The 18756-nt window shown below is 48.1% G+C and overlaps 7 protein-coding genes across 7 annotated transcripts; 4 read left to right on the forward strand and 3 right to left on the reverse strand.

The window, feature by feature from the left end:
• Window positions 1-953: 953 nt before the first annotated feature.
• On the forward strand, window positions 954-2513 carry GIQ15_01483 (TLC domain-containing protein; the record flags this gene model as incomplete). The annotated part of the gene is made up of 4 exons (XM_033548900.1): window positions 954-1095; window positions 1160-1470; window positions 1527-1814; window positions 1884-2513. 4 exons carry the CDS (start codon window positions 954-956, stop codon window positions 2511-2513), a joined length of 1371 nt encoding a protein of 456 aa, XP_033409851.1.
• Window positions 2514-3773: 1260 nt separating this feature from the next.
• GIQ15_01484 (ribosomal biogenesis protein Gar2) lies at window positions 3774-5469 on the reverse strand (the record flags this gene model as incomplete). Its single annotated transcript, XM_033548901.1, has 3 exons — window positions 3774-4611; window positions 4683-5373; window positions 5436-5469. The coding sequence occupies 3 exons, from the start codon at window positions 5467-5469 to the stop codon at window positions 3774-3776; spliced, it is 1563 nt and encodes a 520-aa protein (XP_033409852.1).
• A 255-nt stretch (window positions 5470-5724) lies between these two features.
• On the forward strand, window positions 5725-6485 carry GIQ15_01485 (uncharacterized protein; the record flags this gene model as incomplete). The annotated part of the gene is made up of 4 exons (XM_033548902.1): window positions 5725-5832; window positions 5910-6128; window positions 6194-6314; window positions 6385-6485. 4 exons carry the CDS (start codon window positions 5725-5727, stop codon window positions 6483-6485), a joined length of 549 nt encoding a protein of 182 aa, XP_033409853.1.
• A 1437-nt stretch (window positions 6486-7922) lies between these two features.
• Window positions 7923-9359, reverse strand: GIQ15_01486 (uncharacterized protein; the record flags this gene model as incomplete). The annotated part of the gene is made up of 2 exons (XM_033548903.1): window positions 7923-8805; window positions 8866-9359. The coding sequence occupies 2 exons, from the start codon at window positions 9357-9359 to the stop codon at window positions 7923-7925; spliced, it is 1377 nt and encodes a 458-aa protein (XP_033409854.1).
• A 2078-nt stretch (window positions 9360-11437) lies between these two features.
• GIQ15_01487 (uncharacterized protein) lies at window positions 11438-12911 on the forward strand (the record flags this gene model as incomplete). Its single annotated transcript, XM_033548904.1, has 6 exons — window positions 11438-11662; window positions 11753-11787; window positions 11874-11947; window positions 12010-12228; window positions 12291-12631; window positions 12693-12911. 6 exons carry the CDS (start codon window positions 11438-11440, stop codon window positions 12909-12911), a joined length of 1113 nt encoding a protein of 370 aa, XP_033409855.1.
• A 1075-nt stretch (window positions 12912-13986) lies between these two features.
• On the forward strand, window positions 13987-16790 carry GIQ15_01488 (pH-response regulator protein palA/RIM20; the record flags this gene model as incomplete). The annotated part of the gene is made up of 6 exons (XM_033548905.1): window positions 13987-14127; window positions 14196-14250; window positions 14316-15207; window positions 15263-15837; window positions 15902-16304; window positions 16361-16790. 6 exons carry the CDS (start codon window positions 13987-13989, stop codon window positions 16788-16790), a joined length of 2496 nt encoding a protein of 831 aa, XP_033409856.1.
• A 760-nt stretch (window positions 16791-17550) lies between these two features.
• On the reverse strand, window positions 17551-18481 carry GIQ15_01489 (regulatory protein cys-3; the record flags this gene model as incomplete). The annotated part of the gene is made up of 2 exons (XM_033548906.1): window positions 17551-18161; window positions 18223-18481. 2 exons carry the CDS (start codon window positions 18479-18481, stop codon window positions 17551-17553), a joined length of 870 nt encoding a protein of 289 aa, XP_033409857.1.
• Between the last annotated feature and the right edge of the window lie 275 nt (window positions 18482-18756).

An 18756-nucleotide genomic window follows, 5' to 3' on the forward strand; every position in this document is an offset into this window, starting at 1 on the left:
GATTTGGAGAACATCGTTGATCTTAATATACGTCTGAATCTAATTTGATGCCTGTATATCGTCCCCGGCGTCTCGATTTGGGTGTCGATTATGATGTCGACTCCAACTTCTGTTGGTACGCCGTTCTCCGTACTCCGAGAAAAGGAGACGACCTGAAGAATATCCTGCGGGTCTAGCGTTAGTTAACACTGTGGAGGCGAATAACTATCTGCACGGAGTTGAACAAACTGGGATGCCATGACTTTCATCGTTGGTGAGGCGCTGAGATGTTGGCTACCCCTGAAGCTATACGAACTATAGCTCTACTCAGCATCACCGTCATCCAGCATCCAGCACCCAACATCTAGGAAACATCTAGTAGTATTGATATCTAGTAGTATCAATGTCTAGAAGTATTAGTATCTAGTAGTATCATCATCGTCGTCAAGAGCGATGAGTAAGCAAAAACACGTGGGCCCGCCAAAAGGAGCGTTTCATGGGCGCGGGACGAGCAAGAAACATCGACAAAAGGCATCAGGACGGACACTCTGGCTGCTTCACCTTTGCCCGGCGGAGCATCTGTATAGCTTTCTCTCGCTTCGCTATACTCCGTACTCGGTCTGGCTGCGTGGTGCGTCGTCGTGGTCGAAACTTGCGACACCGCCATCTAGGGAAACCCTGTCCTGGTCCCTGGCCCAAAAATCGAGGATAGGGATACACACATCACCGAACCACTTTCGCCCCCGTCGCCCGCTCGCTGCACAGAAGAGATTTCGGGCTCTCGACTGACCTCAATCCTCGATCTGGGTGGAGTGAACTCGCCCATTGCACGGTTTCCCGAGTCTGAATGCGATCTCCCTCCCTTTCGACCTTTCGTTTGCCTCTCTCATAGTTACGTCCGTACCTTCGAAGCTCGCAGCAGGTCGACGTTTGAGCACAATCTCGTGAAGCGGCAGGACAAGTGACGAGGGGCAATGGCCAAAGAGACTGTAGCCGTGGCCGGTGGTCGGAGTGAGGACGGCCTTACTAACGTCAATGCCTGTGTCTCGACCATCGAGGGAAGCAGAGCGTCGAAGGGCACTTCCTGGCGAGAATGGGTGGTTGCAAATCAGATAGGTGCGCACAAAACAACAATTGTATTTATCTTCGTCTTTTTCGTACTCTAACTGATAGGTCTCAGGTGGCTCGCTTTCGATCCTCGCTGCTATTCTTGCCGTACATACCTTCGTACCTTCTCTCAGGGCCTATACGACTCCGTACCTAGAGCTCCCTCACTACCATGCCGAGACAGGAAAATACACTCAGGGGCTGGATGACGTATACTTCATCATCAGCTCTATGCTGGGCTTCACTGCTACAAGGGCTATCGTAATTGACTGGTTATTTTACCCTATCGCTACCCAGCTGGGGTTGAGACACAAACAGGCTGTTCGATTCGCTGAACAAGGATGGCTGCTAGTCTATTATCTCGCCTTCTGGACATATGGAATGGTAGCTATACCCCGATGACACTGCTTTTTTTGGCATATACTAATGCAATTGCGCAGAATATTTGGTACAACTCCAGTTACTGGTTCAACTTCCGTGCGATATGGGCAGACTGGCCCACCCGCGAGGTCTCCGGCAGCGTTAAGCTATACTGCCTCCTTCAGCTATCATTTTGGGCCCAGCAAATCTTTGTCATCCATATCGAAGCCAAGCGCAAGGATCACTCGCAGATGTTTATCCATCATATCATCACCAGCACGCTCCTTGGGTCTGCATACGTCTACAGCTTCTACAATGTTGCGAATGTGGTTCTCTGCTTGATGGACATTGTTGATTATATGTTACCGGTACATACCCTCTTGCTACCTAACTAGCTATCTAGTCTTGCCATTACTTCTACTAACGACACTTGCTAGTTTGCCAAAATGCTGAAATACCTTGGATTTGAACGCGCCTGCACAGTCGCCTTTGGTGTCTTCCTTGGCACCTGGGTCATTGCCCGCCATTTCATCTACATGGGTCTCTGGTGGTCCATCCACAAGACAGTTCCCGCCGACGTTCCGTTTGGATGCTACTCTGGCGCTACTGGCAAGCAGATATCAACTGGCTCCCCGGATCTGTTCTTCCACATCTTCAGCCCCTTCCTGGACCTCAACGGTCCAATTTGTATGACCAACACGGTCAAGACGATTTTCCTTGGAATGTTGCTACTATTGCAGGTCCTATCGCTTATCTGGCTGGGGATGATTATTAAAGTAGCGCTGGGCGTTATATGGGGCGGATCCTCGGCAGAGGATACGAGAAGTGACGATGAAGGAGAAGTAGACGACGCTGAGCCAAAGGAGAAGGCCACCGTCTCTGCAAGAAACACGAACACATCGACGAGCTCGGAAGGTACCTCCTGGTCTCGATCCGTCATGGCCAACGGATCGAACCATCAGAGCCATCCGGTGCGCATACGAATGACCCGTGGACGAGTCACGCTGAGTGACCATAATGATCGAAAAACTCTCCTTGGTAGAATTGGCTGTGACAAGTCAACATAGAACTAAAAAGGCGTTTTGCTCTTTTTTATCATCTCGCAATTTGCATCTCCTGCCTTTGAATACTGCTTTTACCCATTCATCTTTCCATCTATGTTTTCATTTGCTTTTACTTCTTTTTTTGATTTTCGCTCATCAGGTCTGATTTTGTGTCGAGAAGCTTCCCTCCCTGCTGGTAACGGTGACGGTGACGGTGACTGACATGTGTTGAAAGAACTTCTATCATTATCCTTCCTATACCCATAAATATGCTCGGTTAAAGCTCTTTTTAATATATTTCCTGTTTCTCGCCTGCAAAAGAATATATCATATCATTGCACTTGATTGTTTTATGCGATTCTTTCTCTCTCATCGCTTCTTCCTGCTGTGTCTGTCATCGGCCGCTCCCTTTGGGAATACATACATTATTCTTCCCTTAAACAACGAAATCTGCTACGAAATTTAGACGGATGGTTATTATTTATTTACATTAATTTTGTTTTGTTTTTGATTGATGCGTTTCGTTTTGCCGTCCGCTCTGCTAATATCTATTGTTAAATGCCTTCTTTCCTACCTGATGCCGTCTGCCAAATAAACGAAGTCGGAATTCGAACGCTGGGGTCATCGTTTCTCTTGGCTTTCGTTATTTGTTCATAGCTCTATACCATGTGTATTGGTTGTATGTTTTGTCTGCCTGCGCCTTCATTCTGGTGCGTATATAAACTGCATTTGATACCCGGGACAATGTGATTTCATAGACGGCCTATCTCAAGCACTCGCCCGGTTTATTATTCCACTACACCCATACTCCTCTACTTTCCAACATGCATCTTCCCTGTAGTCAGAACCCGGGAGTTGTGAGGGATAACGTATTGAGTTTTGATATCGAATCATGAAGGTTGAGCCCTGGTAGCTTCTTCGGCTAATACCTTGGTCCTGGGACTTTAGCCAGGGGAAATATACTCGGGACCTGAGGCTGCACCTGAGGCTGCGTGCACAAAGTCATGGTACATTCGAAGTGATTTACAAAGTAGCAATTCCCAGCTATTTAACTTCAACTAACATGAGTTTAACACCGATAGAGATAGGAGTAACATTGTAGAACTGAATTTGATATTTTTTGGCCCTAACTCCCGTGGATATCACTCGCTCAGTTTGGTCTTTTGAAAGATCGCTGAGTTACAGCACATTTAACAGAGAAAGGGAAAGGAAACGACAGATGATGATAAATACAGAATAAAATATATTTGCATCGAGTTATTTCATTCTCCCTTCGTTACCATATCAAGCCTTGGCCTTCTTCGTTTTCTTTGGTTTCTCATCAACTTGCTTGCCTGGCTTCGCCGTCTCACCCTTTACCTTTGGGGCATTCTTGGCCAGCTTCTGGTCTTTAGCTGGCTTCTCAGGTGTAGCAGCAGTATCTGCAGGTGCCTTTTTCTTCGACTTCTTCGACTCCTTCTTCTCTGTGGCCTTCTTCACGACCTCGACGGGTTCGACGGCTTTCTTTTCTTCCTTATCAGCCTTACCGTTAGATATCGACTTGGGCGTTGCAGCTTTCTCCTCGGTAGCCGCAGCTTTGCCTTTTGACTTCGCCTTCTTGGGAGTTTCCTCCTTGTCCTCAATTGCAGCAACAGCAGGGGCTGGGGCGTCCTCAATCTGCTCTGGGGCAGCAACAGCAACCGGAACATCTTCTACGGCTTTCAATTCCGGGATCTCGTACTCGTAGCCCATCGCTTTCATCTTCTCGGCCTTCTTAGCCCTTTTCGATGACTCCTTGGAAACAGCCTTCGACCACTCCTCGCGAGACTTCCCCCCCTCAAGTCGTCGTTTTTCAATCTGGTTCCATGGAGTCTTCTTAAAACGGCGGTTGGCTCCCTTCCACATAGCTGGGTGGACTTTGTCATTAGGTATGTACTTGCATTTCAAGATGTGGCCGAACATAAGGTAATTTTGCATAGTGCCTGCAACAACCTTCGCGACAGACGTGGATGCAAACTCGATGAAGGCGTAATGTTTCGAGCTACCAGTCGTACGGTTGCGAGAGAGACGCAGACGTGTGATGTCTCCGAATTGGGAGAAGTAAGCACGCATCTCATCTTCATAGAAACCGTGTGGGATTCGCCTGGACATAACACGTATGGATTAGCCTTCGCTCAATAGGACTGCACTGGAATGGTGGATGGTGAAACCTACCCGACGTATACAGTGCCTGGCTCCTCTGGCTCCGCATTCTTCTTCTTCTTTTGTCGAATCGCCTTCATCGCTTTCTTAGAATCGGGGATCCTCGGGACTTCTTGACCTGGCTCAAATCCTTCGTCACCTGAAGCATCCTCCTCTCCACTGCTTTCGAATCCCCGAATCAATGCAAGGGTTTGGTCATCTTCAGCGGCATCTGAATCCGCATCAGACTCGAGAGTAGCCTCTTCTTCCACAACTTCAGGGGCCGTCTCGACAAGTTTCTCGGCCTCTTTCCCTTTATCCTTTGTCTTCTTCGTCTTTTCAGTAGCAGTAGAGCTCTTCTCCTTTGAAACGATGTTGGCAGCAGGTTTCTCAGATTTAGCCTTCTTCTTTGGCTGCGTTTCCTTCTCAGCCTTAGGTTTAGCTGCCGCTGCAACTACCTCCTTCTCAGGTACATCTTCGTCATCGCTCAGGAAGTCGGCTGCGCGTTTGCGGGGTTTCACCTCCTTCGCAGGCTTCTTATTTACTTTAACAGGCAGTTTCTCGGGTTTGGCGCCGTTAACCACGCCGTTTTCTTTTGCCGGCTTGGAATCAGATGGCTTCGCTTTGGTCACTTGCTCCTTCACTGGCTTTTCTTGTGTCTTCTTGGACTTCTTCGACGGTGGATGGTCGCTCACCGCAGGCACGGACGTAGCGGTCGCGGGCGCTGTAAGAGTGGGTTAGAGACGTGTTCTTGTAAAATTGAAAAGAATAGGGATATTAGCAGACCTTTGCGCTTGTTGGCCTTCTTTTCTGGAGCCATTTTGATATTCGATTGGTTTCAATTGTTTGTTACGAAAAGAGGCTATCAGTTCGTGACCTCCATAGTGATTTGCTAGCCAAATTTTTTTTGCTTTGGATTTTCTTGTGGATCAAGCGCCAAGATTTCGAGAGCTGCTCCGCGCGAAATCGATAACTACGCGTTGGACCATCATCGAGCTCTCTTTAGCACTCAACCACCATACTTGATCCGCTGTGTACGGTATACACTGGTGGCAGCAGCTACGAGGTGAGAGCCATGAAGAAGAGAAAACGTTCTAGCAAAAACAAACCTCTAACCCAAGAAGAAATATGGGATGACTCCGCCCTCATTGAATCCTGGGAAGAAGCTGCGGAGGAATACAAGGTACGTTTAACGGCTGCATCAAATACGTCCCTTGTGATAAGCTGGAAGTATTTCTAATTGTTTATCTTCTATATCAGCTCTACCACAGCATCCAGGCCAAGGGCCAGAAAGTTGAGGACGTATTGCGAGAGGCTGAAGCTTCGAATGGAAACGAAGATGTTATGCAGGTAGAGCATATCACGGGAATAGAGGCTGTCGCAGAAGATCATGCTGTGAACCTATCCGAAACTGTGATTGTCGAAGAGTCGGAGGGGAAGGAAAAGTATACAGGTGGTCAACCAGTAGACCACAGCCAGGTAAATATTACTCTCTTAATTTGATCGCCTGAACAGGTTGCTAATACATGGCCTTCAATATATAGGACAACGCTATCCCAGACGCAGTCGCAGAGGACAGCCAGCCCGCAGCTGGTGGACCAGCAAGTGGAAGCTTTGCGAGCATGCCACAGATGGTGATTAATGGAGCTCCTAACCCGCCCAACAGTAAGTGCATCTCTGGAACTGGCGGCAGGTCCATATGAACGCTTTGGCTAACGAATAATCCTATATATAGTTCAAGATGAAGCACTCAAAAACCTCATGATGTCTTGGTACTTCGCAGGTTACTACACTGGATTATACGAAGGCCAACAACGCGCGGGAGCAAAACAGTGATATGGTAATTTTGAAAATTGAATCATCTGCATATGCATCTTGGATAATATTCTTCAGCCAAAACTCGACGTGACGACAGCCCCATCCCTTCCAATAGTTGACAACTTGAATCACTCCGGCCGCGGAAGGTTAACACTCGATAAGGAACCATTTTGGGCGTTCTATGGGTCGTCCTCTGACGACATGGATCCTACTTTGATGGACTGGATGACATTGACTTCTTGCAAGTTCAAAGCTAGCAACGAGACCAGAGGCATGTTAGGGCTCTAAGCCCAGTCTGACTCTCAGGCAGCTTGAACAGAATGGCCATGCTAGATCATAAATGGTAGCTCGCAAGCCGAGTGCTTCTGATTATCCGCCTTTCACAATAGAACACAGAAATAGTACGGTTATTGCGGAAATAAAGAATGAAGTGTTGACTGTAATGTAATTTTATTGGCTCGATAAATATAAGTGCTACGATAAAGGATGTATCTAACTCTATTTGACACGCCTCAGCCCTATGAAGCAAACTACGTTAATAGAATGGTAAAAGGCGGGCGCAACACGAGCGAGACAAGTCGAAACTTTTTGGTTTGATATTGGCAATATTATTGACCTCGTTGCGAGAACGCAGAACCCATCATGGAGAGGACGGACGAGACTTCGATGATGCCGTTATTTCATTTCCCTCCTTGTATATCATGCTATTCCGGCCCAGTTAACGCTGGTGTATGATTAGCGAGTTTGGTATTGCGCCCATGGCGACGGTTGAAGAGATCGGGTTCCGGTTGAGGCGAAAGGATACGGCAGAGTACATTCGCATGTACTAAGCGATCGGATTCTCGCTAAACAGCATTTGATACCGCAGTTAATGACGCGGAAGCATTATTCCACACTGTTCACGTAAGTAAAATTGTTTCAAGATGGATAGGCCTAGTTCAGGCCGCAATGACGCCCATTGATAAAATCGAATGAAAGGAAGATGCAAAATGAGTGATGTATGCCCAAAGCGAAGCTCATCGATCGCCCTTTTGGCAAAAGCAGCCCTCTGAAGAGAGAAAACTTCCACTGGCGGATGAGTTTTAGATTAGGCAGATTGAGATCTATCTGGGTCTCATATTAACAAATTTGTAGAGGTAATGGATGCGTATACCGTTCGACAAGGGCATAGAGACCGTGAATATGTATGGGAAAGAAAAAGAAGAAGAAAGCAAGAAGGAAGAAAGTCGGAAATGCATTTTGTATGTGGTGTCACTAACCGCTTTGGGTTAGTTTTATCACGTGATATCTATATCTTGAAGAAGACGAAGAAGATGAAGAAAAGATGAAGAGAAGGATTCAAATGATAGATTTTACATGATAGATCGTTATATCTAAAAGAGACTAGGTACTGGGTATAGTCTATGTGGTAGAGGGACACACGAGAGAACCGAGTCGAGGATGAAAAGGCCATGTCTAAAAACGGGCGAGCACCTTCTCCTGGGTATCTCCCATAGCCCACTCGCTGCGGTTTTCCTTGCTGAGCACTCTGGTGGCTTGTTCGGCTGTGAATCCCTTCGCCTCAACAGCAGGGTTATGTCCAAGCTGGTTTATCTTTCCAACTTCTTCGTTGGATACCTCCGTAGACGCCTTGCCGTCTGCACGTTTATACACCGTGACAACGACAGCACCACCGAGACCGAGGTTATGTTGTAAAGCAACATCAGTACCCTTAACCAGACGGTTGTTGGCCCAACCACGCAGATGCCAGACCAACTCTGCGCACTGAGCGATACCAGTCGCACCTAGCGGGTGGCCCTTGGAAATCAGGCCGCCAGAGGGGTTGATAACCATCTTTCCGCCGTATGTGATGTCGCCCTTCCGAACCATCTCGTGAGCCTTTCCTGGCTCGCATAACTCCAGCGCATCGATGGTGATCATCTCGTTGGCAGAGAAACAATCGTGTAGTTCGCAGACCTTGACGTCCTTGACGTTCACGCCGGCTTCGGCAGTGGCTGTCTGGCAGGCATATCGGGTCATCTCAAAGCCCATGAGACTGATGGAACTTTGGTTGTAGACTGAAGGGGTGTCTGTGGCGAGACATTGACCAGCTATGAGGATAGCTTGGCTCTTGAGGTGTGGTCTGGCGTCGAGGAAGGCTTGTGAGACGACTACAGCTGCGGCACCGCCGTCTGATGTTGGGCAGCACTGGAGCTTGGTCAAGGGGAAGTGGATCATGGGTGCGTTGGCGACTTGCTCGAGGGTGTACTCGGTTTGGAATTGGGAGTATGGGTTTCGTTTCGAGTGTTCGTGGTTGATACGCCCGATTTCGGCGAAATCCTCGGCCTTTGCGCCATATCTATTGACAATGGGTTAAACATGTCTCTTTAAAAAGATTGTATGGGGAGAAGTAGCTTACTTCTCAATATATTCAACACCAGCATTACCAAACATCTGGGCAGCTCCTGGAGCATTGGTAAGTCCTCTGGTGGCAAACATCATCTCGCCTAGTTTGCCAGTGGGGTTCTCTCTGTCGTCAAATTTGGAAGAGAGACTTCCGGGGCTCATCTTCTCGAATCCAACCACGAGCACGCAGTCCGCAGCACCGTGCGAGACCATGGTGCGAGCCATAGCCAGGCCGGTTGAACCCGTGGAGCAGTTGTTGTTGACATTGTAAATGGGGATCTTCGTAAGTCCGAACTGGTAGAATACTCGCTGGCCACAGGTGCTGTCTCCGTAGCAGTAGCATGCTACACCCTGGTCAACATCGTCGTAGGTTATATGGGCATCCAACATGGCCTTGACACCAGCCTCGAAACCCAGCTCATGATAATCAACCTTTCCGCGTGGCTTGATGAACTTGGTCATGCCAACGCCCAAGACGTAGGCGGGAGACTGTGCGCGTTTGCCCATTGTGAAGAGTATTAAGCAGTCGGGGATGTATACGGAGTAAAGGTTTATGCTATGGCGAACAGGCTACAGTCAGCAGAGTTCAAGCGGCGTTAGATGACGGTCGACTTACAGTCTTCAAATATTGAGCCAGAAATACCTATCTTCGAGCCCCATATCCCCAGAAGGCAGAAGTCAACCGTATTTATCTCCTTTTGCTGCCATCCTGTGCTCCGAAGCTCGTTCTTTTTTTTTGCGGGGATCCCGAGGTCCCGAGGCACGATCGATGCTTACATAAGCTGCTTTCACGCATCCATAAAAGCAGCATAACTATCAAAGTGATGGAAAGCAACAAACACCCGCGCCGTCTGTTTAGCCGGAGTCTTATTCCCGTTTCATAGCTGACATGTGGCCTGGGGAGATGCTGTAGACTCTGGCCATATTCTGCAAGCCAATGAAGAGTACTGTTGACGGACTATTAGATGGTGGCAACTGCAGAGGTCCAATGTAGAGTGTTTAAATATATCGCTTTTGCGATGTATCTGCATCGATTGGGCTTAAGGGCCTCCATCTTTTGCCGGCATGGCTACCCAACAACCCTGAACCGATAGCACCAGGATCCCGTCCGCCCCGAAAGTGATCTACCGTGTTGCAAAGTGAAAAGAAAGGCTTTCAGTCGAGGATGCTGGCGATGATGCCGATCTATGCAGCGGATAATGGCAGGACTTCTCGGCTTATAAACAGACTCCTTAAAGCGTCCGCGGGGCAGGGTTAAGCGAAGTGCTTGAATCATACAGGATACTTCCTCCTTCGAGAACCAACATCGGCGGTACAACGGCGGTTGGGATCGAGGCACCACGCCCTTTCTGCAGTACGACTCAATGGGCTGCATCAAGGCAAGTTTCGCAGCCTGGTGTCTGCATCGATGAACCCTGGTTTTATCTGCCCCTCTTCCTCTGAGTGTCTTTGGCCTGCTCATTATTGGCCGATGCCTGTCCGACGAAAGCCAAAACCGCCCTTCAAAAACGTCACTGGCCAGACATCCCTTGATGCGTTTGTGTGATGCTGGATGAAAGGTACTTCTACCCCCTGTTCTGTGGCATATCTCGCACAGGGGGAAGTAGCAGTGACCTGATAGCCTGCAGAACACGCCCAAGGTTCACATGTAGCCACTGGTGCCTTTGCTCCTCTCTAACGGAATATCGTTAGTGCGCCATCTAGCCTCAACCTTGGGATGTAGAGCTCGCTGCACTTCATCTCCGAGTCTCGTCTCTCTTCTTCCTGAGGCAGCTCATCTTCAACTTCACTCCTCCTCCACCGTTGGGCTTCTGCTGTAGAGGCTACTCATCTCAGGGCGTTCGTCTCTCCCCTTCCTTCTCTCTCTGTCTATATATCTCTCTGGCCGACTCCTGCTTTCCTACTCGTCTCTTTTCAACGTCATTCTTGCGGTCTGTTCTCCAGCTTGCCAACTTCCCCGCCATCTCAAGGTGCCGCTAAAAGGGAGACAGTGAGCTTTTTCTGCTATCAGTGTTGGAATACATTCCGTTTGCTCTTTTTCATCCTCTGGAGGATAATCCCTACTGACCCCAGTTAGCTGGTGATTCTTTGTCAGGTGAATTAACTTATATATTTCTTCACTCTCATATATTCTTTCTAGTCACTGCATAGTATATATTCTTTGTTGTCCATTTGGCTGTCCCTTTTATATTCACCTATATACCTTCGCAGCTCTCCTCTGAGATGCTGCCAATGCATTAGCACCCAATACTCCTTTGTTTTCTTGCTCTATATATACTGGACACTTGAAAATACCTTTGCTTGTCTGCCTGTTTCTGCACTGCTGTTGTAGTGACCCCCTCTGTCATACGCTGTGGTGGTGGCCCAGTAACAACCTCATACTGGGATATCCAATTCACCCCCAGCCCCTTTCTGGCAGATCCAGAGACATAGGATATAAAAAGACTGGCCAGGTATAACTGTCCAGCAAGACCCATGGACACCTGTGGGACGCTGAGAGGTCTACTCGCTCACACGTCGAGAGGCCACTTTGCGTTCCATAGGTTTCTGCGGGTGAAGTTCTGATCAACACGAAGCCACCGCTTATGTCGTCATCACAGGAGGATGCTGGACATGTAACAGCACTCACGGCACCAGTTTCAGCATCCTCCTTACAACAGCCGGCGTCACCAGCGAACCCACAGCAGACAGCCACCAAGATGCCACCCTGGGCCATACCCTTCGACACGCCGGCCAGAAACCGCTTCCTGAAAGACTACCGGATTCAGGCGGCCTCTGCAACCTCAACCATCCTCGCCTGCCTTGCCGTGGTAAGCAGTTTTCCCCGTCGTTCGGCGCGTTGGTGATATACGCGGCTTAAAATGTGACTTTGCTTGGATTCAGCGCTGACTTGACACTAGACGCCACTGGAGAACGTGAAGACTCGACTCCAGTCGTGAGTCTCTCTTAGGCCTAATAATCTGGTCTATATTTGGAATAACAATTGTAATTATGTATACTAATCTGATTTGTATGACTTAGATACAACTTTAAAGGGACCACTGACTGCCTTCGATACATGCTAAGACATGAAGGCCCAAGAGGCTTTATGGCTGGTAAGTGATCTATGGCTTTGGGATTACCCTGTCTCTAAGCATCATCTCACTTTCATATCCAGGCGCTCTACCACCACTGGCAAGTCTTACGATAGTCAGAGTTACCAATTTTACCATCTATCAGAAACTTAAACATACACTCTCCGACCTCGTTGAAAGGAATACCGGAACCTCACCATTAGTCGTCTACAACACTCCAGGTTCCCTTCCAACATTTACCGGTGTCTCATGTTTTATGCTTTCTGGAATGGTGGCGGGTGTTTGTGCTGCCCCCATTGCTTGTAAGTGCCATCTACAACATCCTAGTTTTACTTTTTATAGCCAAAAACTAACGTAGACTCAGGTCCCTTCGAACTGGCCAAAAATGTGGTTCAAACTTCTGTATTGATGGCGAGTAGCCAGCGTGGACCAACCGGACAGGGCCTCAAGTATACGTCACTCCAAAATGTTCCACGTCTTTCAACTGCTCAGGCCATCAAACAAATCATCTCTCGTCATGGCTTTAGTGGTCTATACACCGGAATGGGTCTTCACATGGCCCGAGACACAGTCGGCACCGGGCTGTATTTCGCCATCTACGAAACCTCTAAGCAATTGATATCGACGTACCTGGGTGATCACCATTCTCCGTTCGGGCCACCGTTGGTCGCTGGTGCGCTCTCCGGAACCATCCCATGGCTATGTGTAAGTGAAGTCATGTTTGTATATAGGGCGTACCAAACCTGAGCTAATACCCATCTTTCAGACATACCCACTTGACACGCGAAAGACTCGTCGACAGAGCATGATCCTAGGAAAATCCAAAGACATGGGAGCCGCATTGGCCAAAACCTCTGTTTATACAGGGTTGTCAGTTATCATACTACGCACGGCTATACAGAATATGCTCCTCTTGACGATGTTCGAATATTTCAAGAGAGAGATTGATAAATTGCCAGTTGATCCGAGTCCGCCACTGGTTTGAGCAGTTTTGATGCATCGCAGCTGTTCGTGGAATTTCGAGTTACTCTGACAATATTTTACTGCTCTGTTGTTTTCATCTTCTCTTGACCTTGGGTGATGTTTTTTACATATCTTCTTTTTCTTTGTCCATTTGGGATCTATATGAGGATGATGGCGATGCTATAGGTTTTATCACTTGTCTATAGTCTCAATCTTTTTGTTCGCTCGGTCTTACTATCGAATTCTTCTCACGCGAGCACTGCCGAAGCAATGCTGCATACATATGGACCCCTTGTTTCTTATGCAAGCTACAGATGCAAATACTGATTTTTGATTGCTTAATTACGTGGTATCAACACGGTATTCTGTAGATACTCAGACCTTCTCTTCCAACAGAGTGTCGCTTATCTATAACCTTTATAACTAACGTTAAACCCGCAGTATAAAGGTAAACGGTAGCTAGTCCATAGGCTCTGTTGCATTCGATGGTACGTATCTGATGTGGCCGCCCGTAGCAGTACATTAGCGGCTACATGCTCCTACTTGGAATGTAGTTACACACCTAGGCAAGGATTGGCTCTATCATTGTATTGTTGAAGCAAAAAAGTCCCTTTGACTCCATAAATCATCTCTCAAAATTATTAGAATTCCGTACTATCGTGGTCAGACGTTACGAAAATGTGCTCTTGGTGGTGAGAGATTCGGCGTGGGGTCGAGGTCTCCGTGGTGATCGCGTGTTTTGTTTGAGATGAATCTGATAACGTTCGACACCGTTGGTCGTTCAACCACATCCACCACCACAGCTCAAGCCCAACGCGTTCACTTCTTTTCTACCAGCTGGGAGCTGTGGGCTATAGGACAGTTTCCCGGTGTATCAAATCACCATGTCTTCGTAAGTTCCCCAATTACAAAACGTGTTGATGAAAAATACCCCTCCTCCGCAGTAAACTGGTGGCTATACAGAAGAACCGCAGGCTAATATAATTCTGTTTCAACATAGAAGCATCCTCCAATTGCCGTTTAGACGGTCTCACAATGTATCCCTCTCTGATGCTATGAAACAATATATCTCTACCAAATATGACCAACATCCGGATATGTTCGCGGAGGACTTCATAATTATTGACCAGATGCGTGCGGACGCCGTCAGCCTACAGGAGCCCCATGAGAGTGGGATAGTTCGGCTGGTCATCTATGCCGCACAGCTAAAATGGATTGGCGGGAAGTTTCCGATCGATGTGAGTTCGACTCTGTGCGTTGGGATGGGGAGGCCTGTTCGTCAGTACTGATTAAGGCATTTTTGCAGGTTGGCGTGGATTTCCCATGGTACCCTGCGTTTGGATTTAACACAGGACAGCCAGGTTAGCTTGCACAGGGCTCATATATGTACGCTGTGAGGAATCTGATAATAACTTGGCCGACTTAGTATCCCAAAATAACCTCCGATCCGAACTCGCCAATATACTCTTTAATCTTGCCGCGCTCTACTCACAGCTCGCTGTTTCTTTGGGCCCAACAAATTCGGAAAGCCTTAAAGCCGCCTGTAAATATTTCTGTCAGGCAGCTGGTGTTATTGAACACCTCAGAACCGATATTCTACCAGATCTACGGACTTCACCGCCAGAAGACATGGATGAGATGACCTTGCGAAGTTTGGAGGAGCTATTACTTGCTCAGGCGCAAGAGTGTTTTTGGCAGAAGGCAGTTAAGGACGGTCTTAAAGATGCCTCAATTGCACGTCTCGCCGCGAAGGTCTCCGACTATTACGTCAATGCCGGGGGTTATGCAGTGAAATCCAACACCATCAGCACCGACTGGATTCATCATATGACTGCAAAGCACCATCATTTTGCTGCTGCTGCCCAATATAGACAATCACTCGATTGCCTAGAAAAGAGAAAATACGGCGAGGAAGTTGCAAGATTAAGGGATAGCCTTTCGTGTGCCAACGAGGCGCTGAAGGAAGGAAAATGGATCAATAAGGTTGTTTTGAATGATCTTAACGGGCTAAAGTCTCGAGTCAGCGAGGACTTGAAGAGAGCCGAAAAGGATAACGATATTATATACCTGGACCATGTCCCTCCAAAATCCGAGCTTAAGCTTTTAGACCGGGCCAACATGGTCGCCGCTAAAGCCCCTGTTGAAGTGACAGATGGACTGTCAATGATCGGGGAGGGTGCACCTCTTGGGCGTGCACTCTTTGCGAAGCTAGTGCCATATGCTGTGCATGTCGCTGCCAGCATTTATGTTGATCGTCGAGACCGTCGCGTTAATGAGACTATTGGGGAGCTTGAATCGATGACAACGAAGCTCCGAGAGTAAGATATTCCAGTGTTTCTCCTTGACTGAGCTTAGAGCTAACTATCAAAATAGTCTCTTACAATCCTTGAACCTCCCCGGATCGCTTCAAGCACTCGAAAAGCCCCTTGGCCTACCACCAGCTCTAGTCTCCCATGCGGAAGAGATTCGTCAACAAGATGGACTAAATCGCATTTTTACATCTTTGGATGATACCTCGAAACTCAAAGCAACTGATAAGTCTATTTATACTGAGGCAGTTGAACTGTTAAAGGCGGAGAAGGACGAAGATCAAAGGGCCCGACTAAAATACGGCACTGATAGATGGAATCGAGAGACATCGGAGAAGGCTGCCCCTAATCTTTATTCGCAGACGAGTGAAATAGAGGGCTACCTCTCGTCAGCGAATACTAGTGATAATTTCATCCAAGGAAAACTAAACGAACATGGACGAGTGCTCCAGGTTTTGGCAGGGACTAATAGGGATCTAGAGGCGTTTGTACCCAGCAGTCGAAGATCCGTGTTGTCCCCTCAAGTTGAACGTGAAATAAGTCGGCTACGGGGTGCATTGAACGAAGTTAGTCGACTGGAGAATCGGCGAAAGCACCTGATTGAATCTCTGCGAGAGACATCTAAAGGTGATAATATCAGTATGTGGCCTCTCTCTCCCTCGTTACTTGATCGAGGGCAACATATGCTAATTTACATTCCTAGACTCTGCACTCCTCAAGGAAACAGGGCGTCTAGAACGTGAATTCCCCATGCAGAAGATCCAGCCTGGTCAATTTGAAGGGCTGTTTGAAGAGCATCTCCGTCGTTATGATAGTGATCGCAACATTCTTTCTGGTGAACAGAAGAAACAAGATCAACTAGGAGAACAGCTGCGAGAGGCTAACAAGGCGTTTACAACTGCTCGAAAGGGCGACTCGTCGACCAAGGAGAGAGAGAAGGCATTGCAGGACCTGGAGATCGGATATCTGAAATATAAAGAGATCATATCTAACATTGACACGGGGAGGAAGTTTTATAACGATCTAGCTAGGATCGTGGGACGATTTAGAGAGGATTGCAAGAAGTTTGTAAACCAGCGGAGGCTGGAAGCTAGTCGAATGGAAACGTAAGTCTTTCCTCCTCTCCAATGTGTTTGCAAATTCCTAATGCTTGTTTATACAGAGATATAACCAACACATCAGCCATGGCAGCGATGAACATCACGCACTCGCCCACACCACAGCAAATACCAAGTCAACATCAGCATCAACATCCACAAGCAATCCCTCGTGCAAGATCCCGCTCACCTCAGAAATCAATGTCCCCGTTTCCAAACCCCGCGGCACCACTTACAGCGCCGCAGCCTACACGAGCCAACGTCATACCTCCACCAGCGTCCCTGCCATCTGTAGGCGGCGGTATCTGGTCGCCCGAGGCGGGGATCAAGTTTGCTCCGTCGGGCCCGCCAAATGCACATGTTGCTCCGTATCCGGAGTCAAGAACTATTGTTGAACCTTCGGCATCGGACGTTAGTAATGCAGCTGGCGCTGGTTCTTCCGGTGCAGCAAAACCAGGACACTGGGATCCGACGAGAGGTCTGAGGTTTTCGTAGTTCATGTTTATAAATGGTATATATGAGATATCTCGAACTCTTGGAGTTTATATTTTATCTATTTGAGCGTCCTGACTTGGCGTGTGTATATGATGAATATCAGGGAAGCAAAGGGTTGTTTTAAGTAATCAAACTACTTCTAGAGCTAGAAAAATAGATCTCTCTTTACGTGCTTTGCAGCGATTGAATGGTTGGAGTGAATAGATGGGCATAACATGAGCTGGAATTGTTTTCCTTCACCTATTTTGTAAATAGTATTATAGATGGGCTGGACCATTCATCATCATCGAGGAAAACATACATCAGCGTCGTCTAGGAAAATCGTCAAAACATAATCACTGCCCATCATCCATCCATCCATCAGCAATTGCCCTTTTGCCACCAAAACTCGTTCATACACGGACTGAAAAGGGGAGGATGGTAGTTTGGTGCCCTCTTCTGTCCTGGTCAGATGAGCGTGTAACAGTCGCTCTGTCCACCTTTGAGTATCCCTTCCTGGCCTCAGGCTTTAGTTGAAATGCAAAAGTGTTTCCGGTCAACCAGTCAGAAATGGCAGGGTGCTGCGGCCCGCCAAAAAAGATAAAAATCCAAAGATGAAAATTACAAATAAGAATAGATAGTCGAAGAAGAAGAGGAAGGGGCCTTGGGATCGGCGATGGGAGGAATAAATGGGGATAGACCGTCGCTATCCAGCCGATTCAGGTATGTCTCCAACTAAAGACCAAGAAGGAAGATAATAATGCCGGCATTGAATTATGAATCAGGGCGACGATTGAACTTCGGAGGCAGGACTTGTGGTTGACGCCTGTCTCTGTTTCTGCATTTGGTGCCGTCCGTTGCTCTCCTGGTACTTGTGGAACATGCCAGATAAATCTCCCTCGGTAAGCGCGGTGCCATTCTTCTCGACAATGAGATTCCTCAACCATCTGTTTTCCATCTCTAGCTGGCTGACCCGGGATTCTAGCGTGGTGTTCTTAGTGGTCACTTCTTTAACTGTCTTTTCTAGGTTCTTTTCACGTTCCTTCTTCTTGATGCGGAAACGAGCGCTGGCCGCGGTGTTGCGTCGGCGTTTGTCTTCTTCTTGGGCCAGACGGTCGGCCTTATCGATGGCTGCAGCGGTGGCAGCGTCCGGTTTCCGTTTTGATGGAACTGATGTGGATTGTGATTGTGCAGTGGACTGTGTTGTTTGTAGCTGTGTATGTGTCTGTGGTTGTGGCTGTGGCTGTGTCTGTTGCTGTGGTTGCTGCTGTGCTGGTGCGGTCTGTGGAATGGTATTGCTGGGTACGGGTTGAGCTGCTGGGTAAGGGGATGATTGCACTGGAACCATGGGTGGCTGTGGTTGGTAGTATGGGAATTGCGGAAGGTTGAAGTCTGTCGTTATCAATCAGCCACAACGTTACGATAATGTTAGATAACCAGCATCCGTGCTCACCATTCAGCATCTCCACGTAGTTCATGTCCTGGCGTCCGCTTGCCGGGCTCACTGTCCCCGAGACGGGCTGCTCGTCCATCTTGACATTGCCTGCGGGATCGAAGTCGAGAAACTCGGCATTCGTGAAGAGGGCGAGTTCTGCATCCACATCGAACAATTCCTCTGGCTTTGCGGTCTGCTCGTACGGAGAGGGAATGGTATTGAGCTCGTTGAGATACTGCGAGAAATTGGGCGCCCGACGCCCGTTGAAGTCGGCCATGACGGCGGTTCTCTGTCGTGTTCAGCTATTGTTCGTGAGTCAAGCGCATCCGGTCCTTGTCCGGTCACCGTCGGACGGTCGTTAGTCGGCTGCAGCAAACAACACGCTAACAGTCGCTGTCTGTGTCTGTCTTAGACGGTCCGACGATGGTGTCGAGTGATATGTGTTGAAAGAAGAAGAAGAGCGCAGCGCAGGCTCGCGGTTTGGGGTCGGCGGTGGGGAGGAGGAGAAAGCCCGCGATGACAAATCCGCTTTTTCGTTTTTCTTTTTCGTCC

This window comes from Arthroderma uncinatum (assembly GCF_011692745.1).
Source record: "Arthroderma uncinatum strain CBS 119779 chromosome Unknown scaffold1, whole genome shotgun sequence".
NCBI classification, from domain to species: Eukaryota; Fungi; Ascomycota; class Eurotiomycetes; order Onygenales; family Arthrodermataceae; genus Arthroderma; species Arthroderma uncinatum.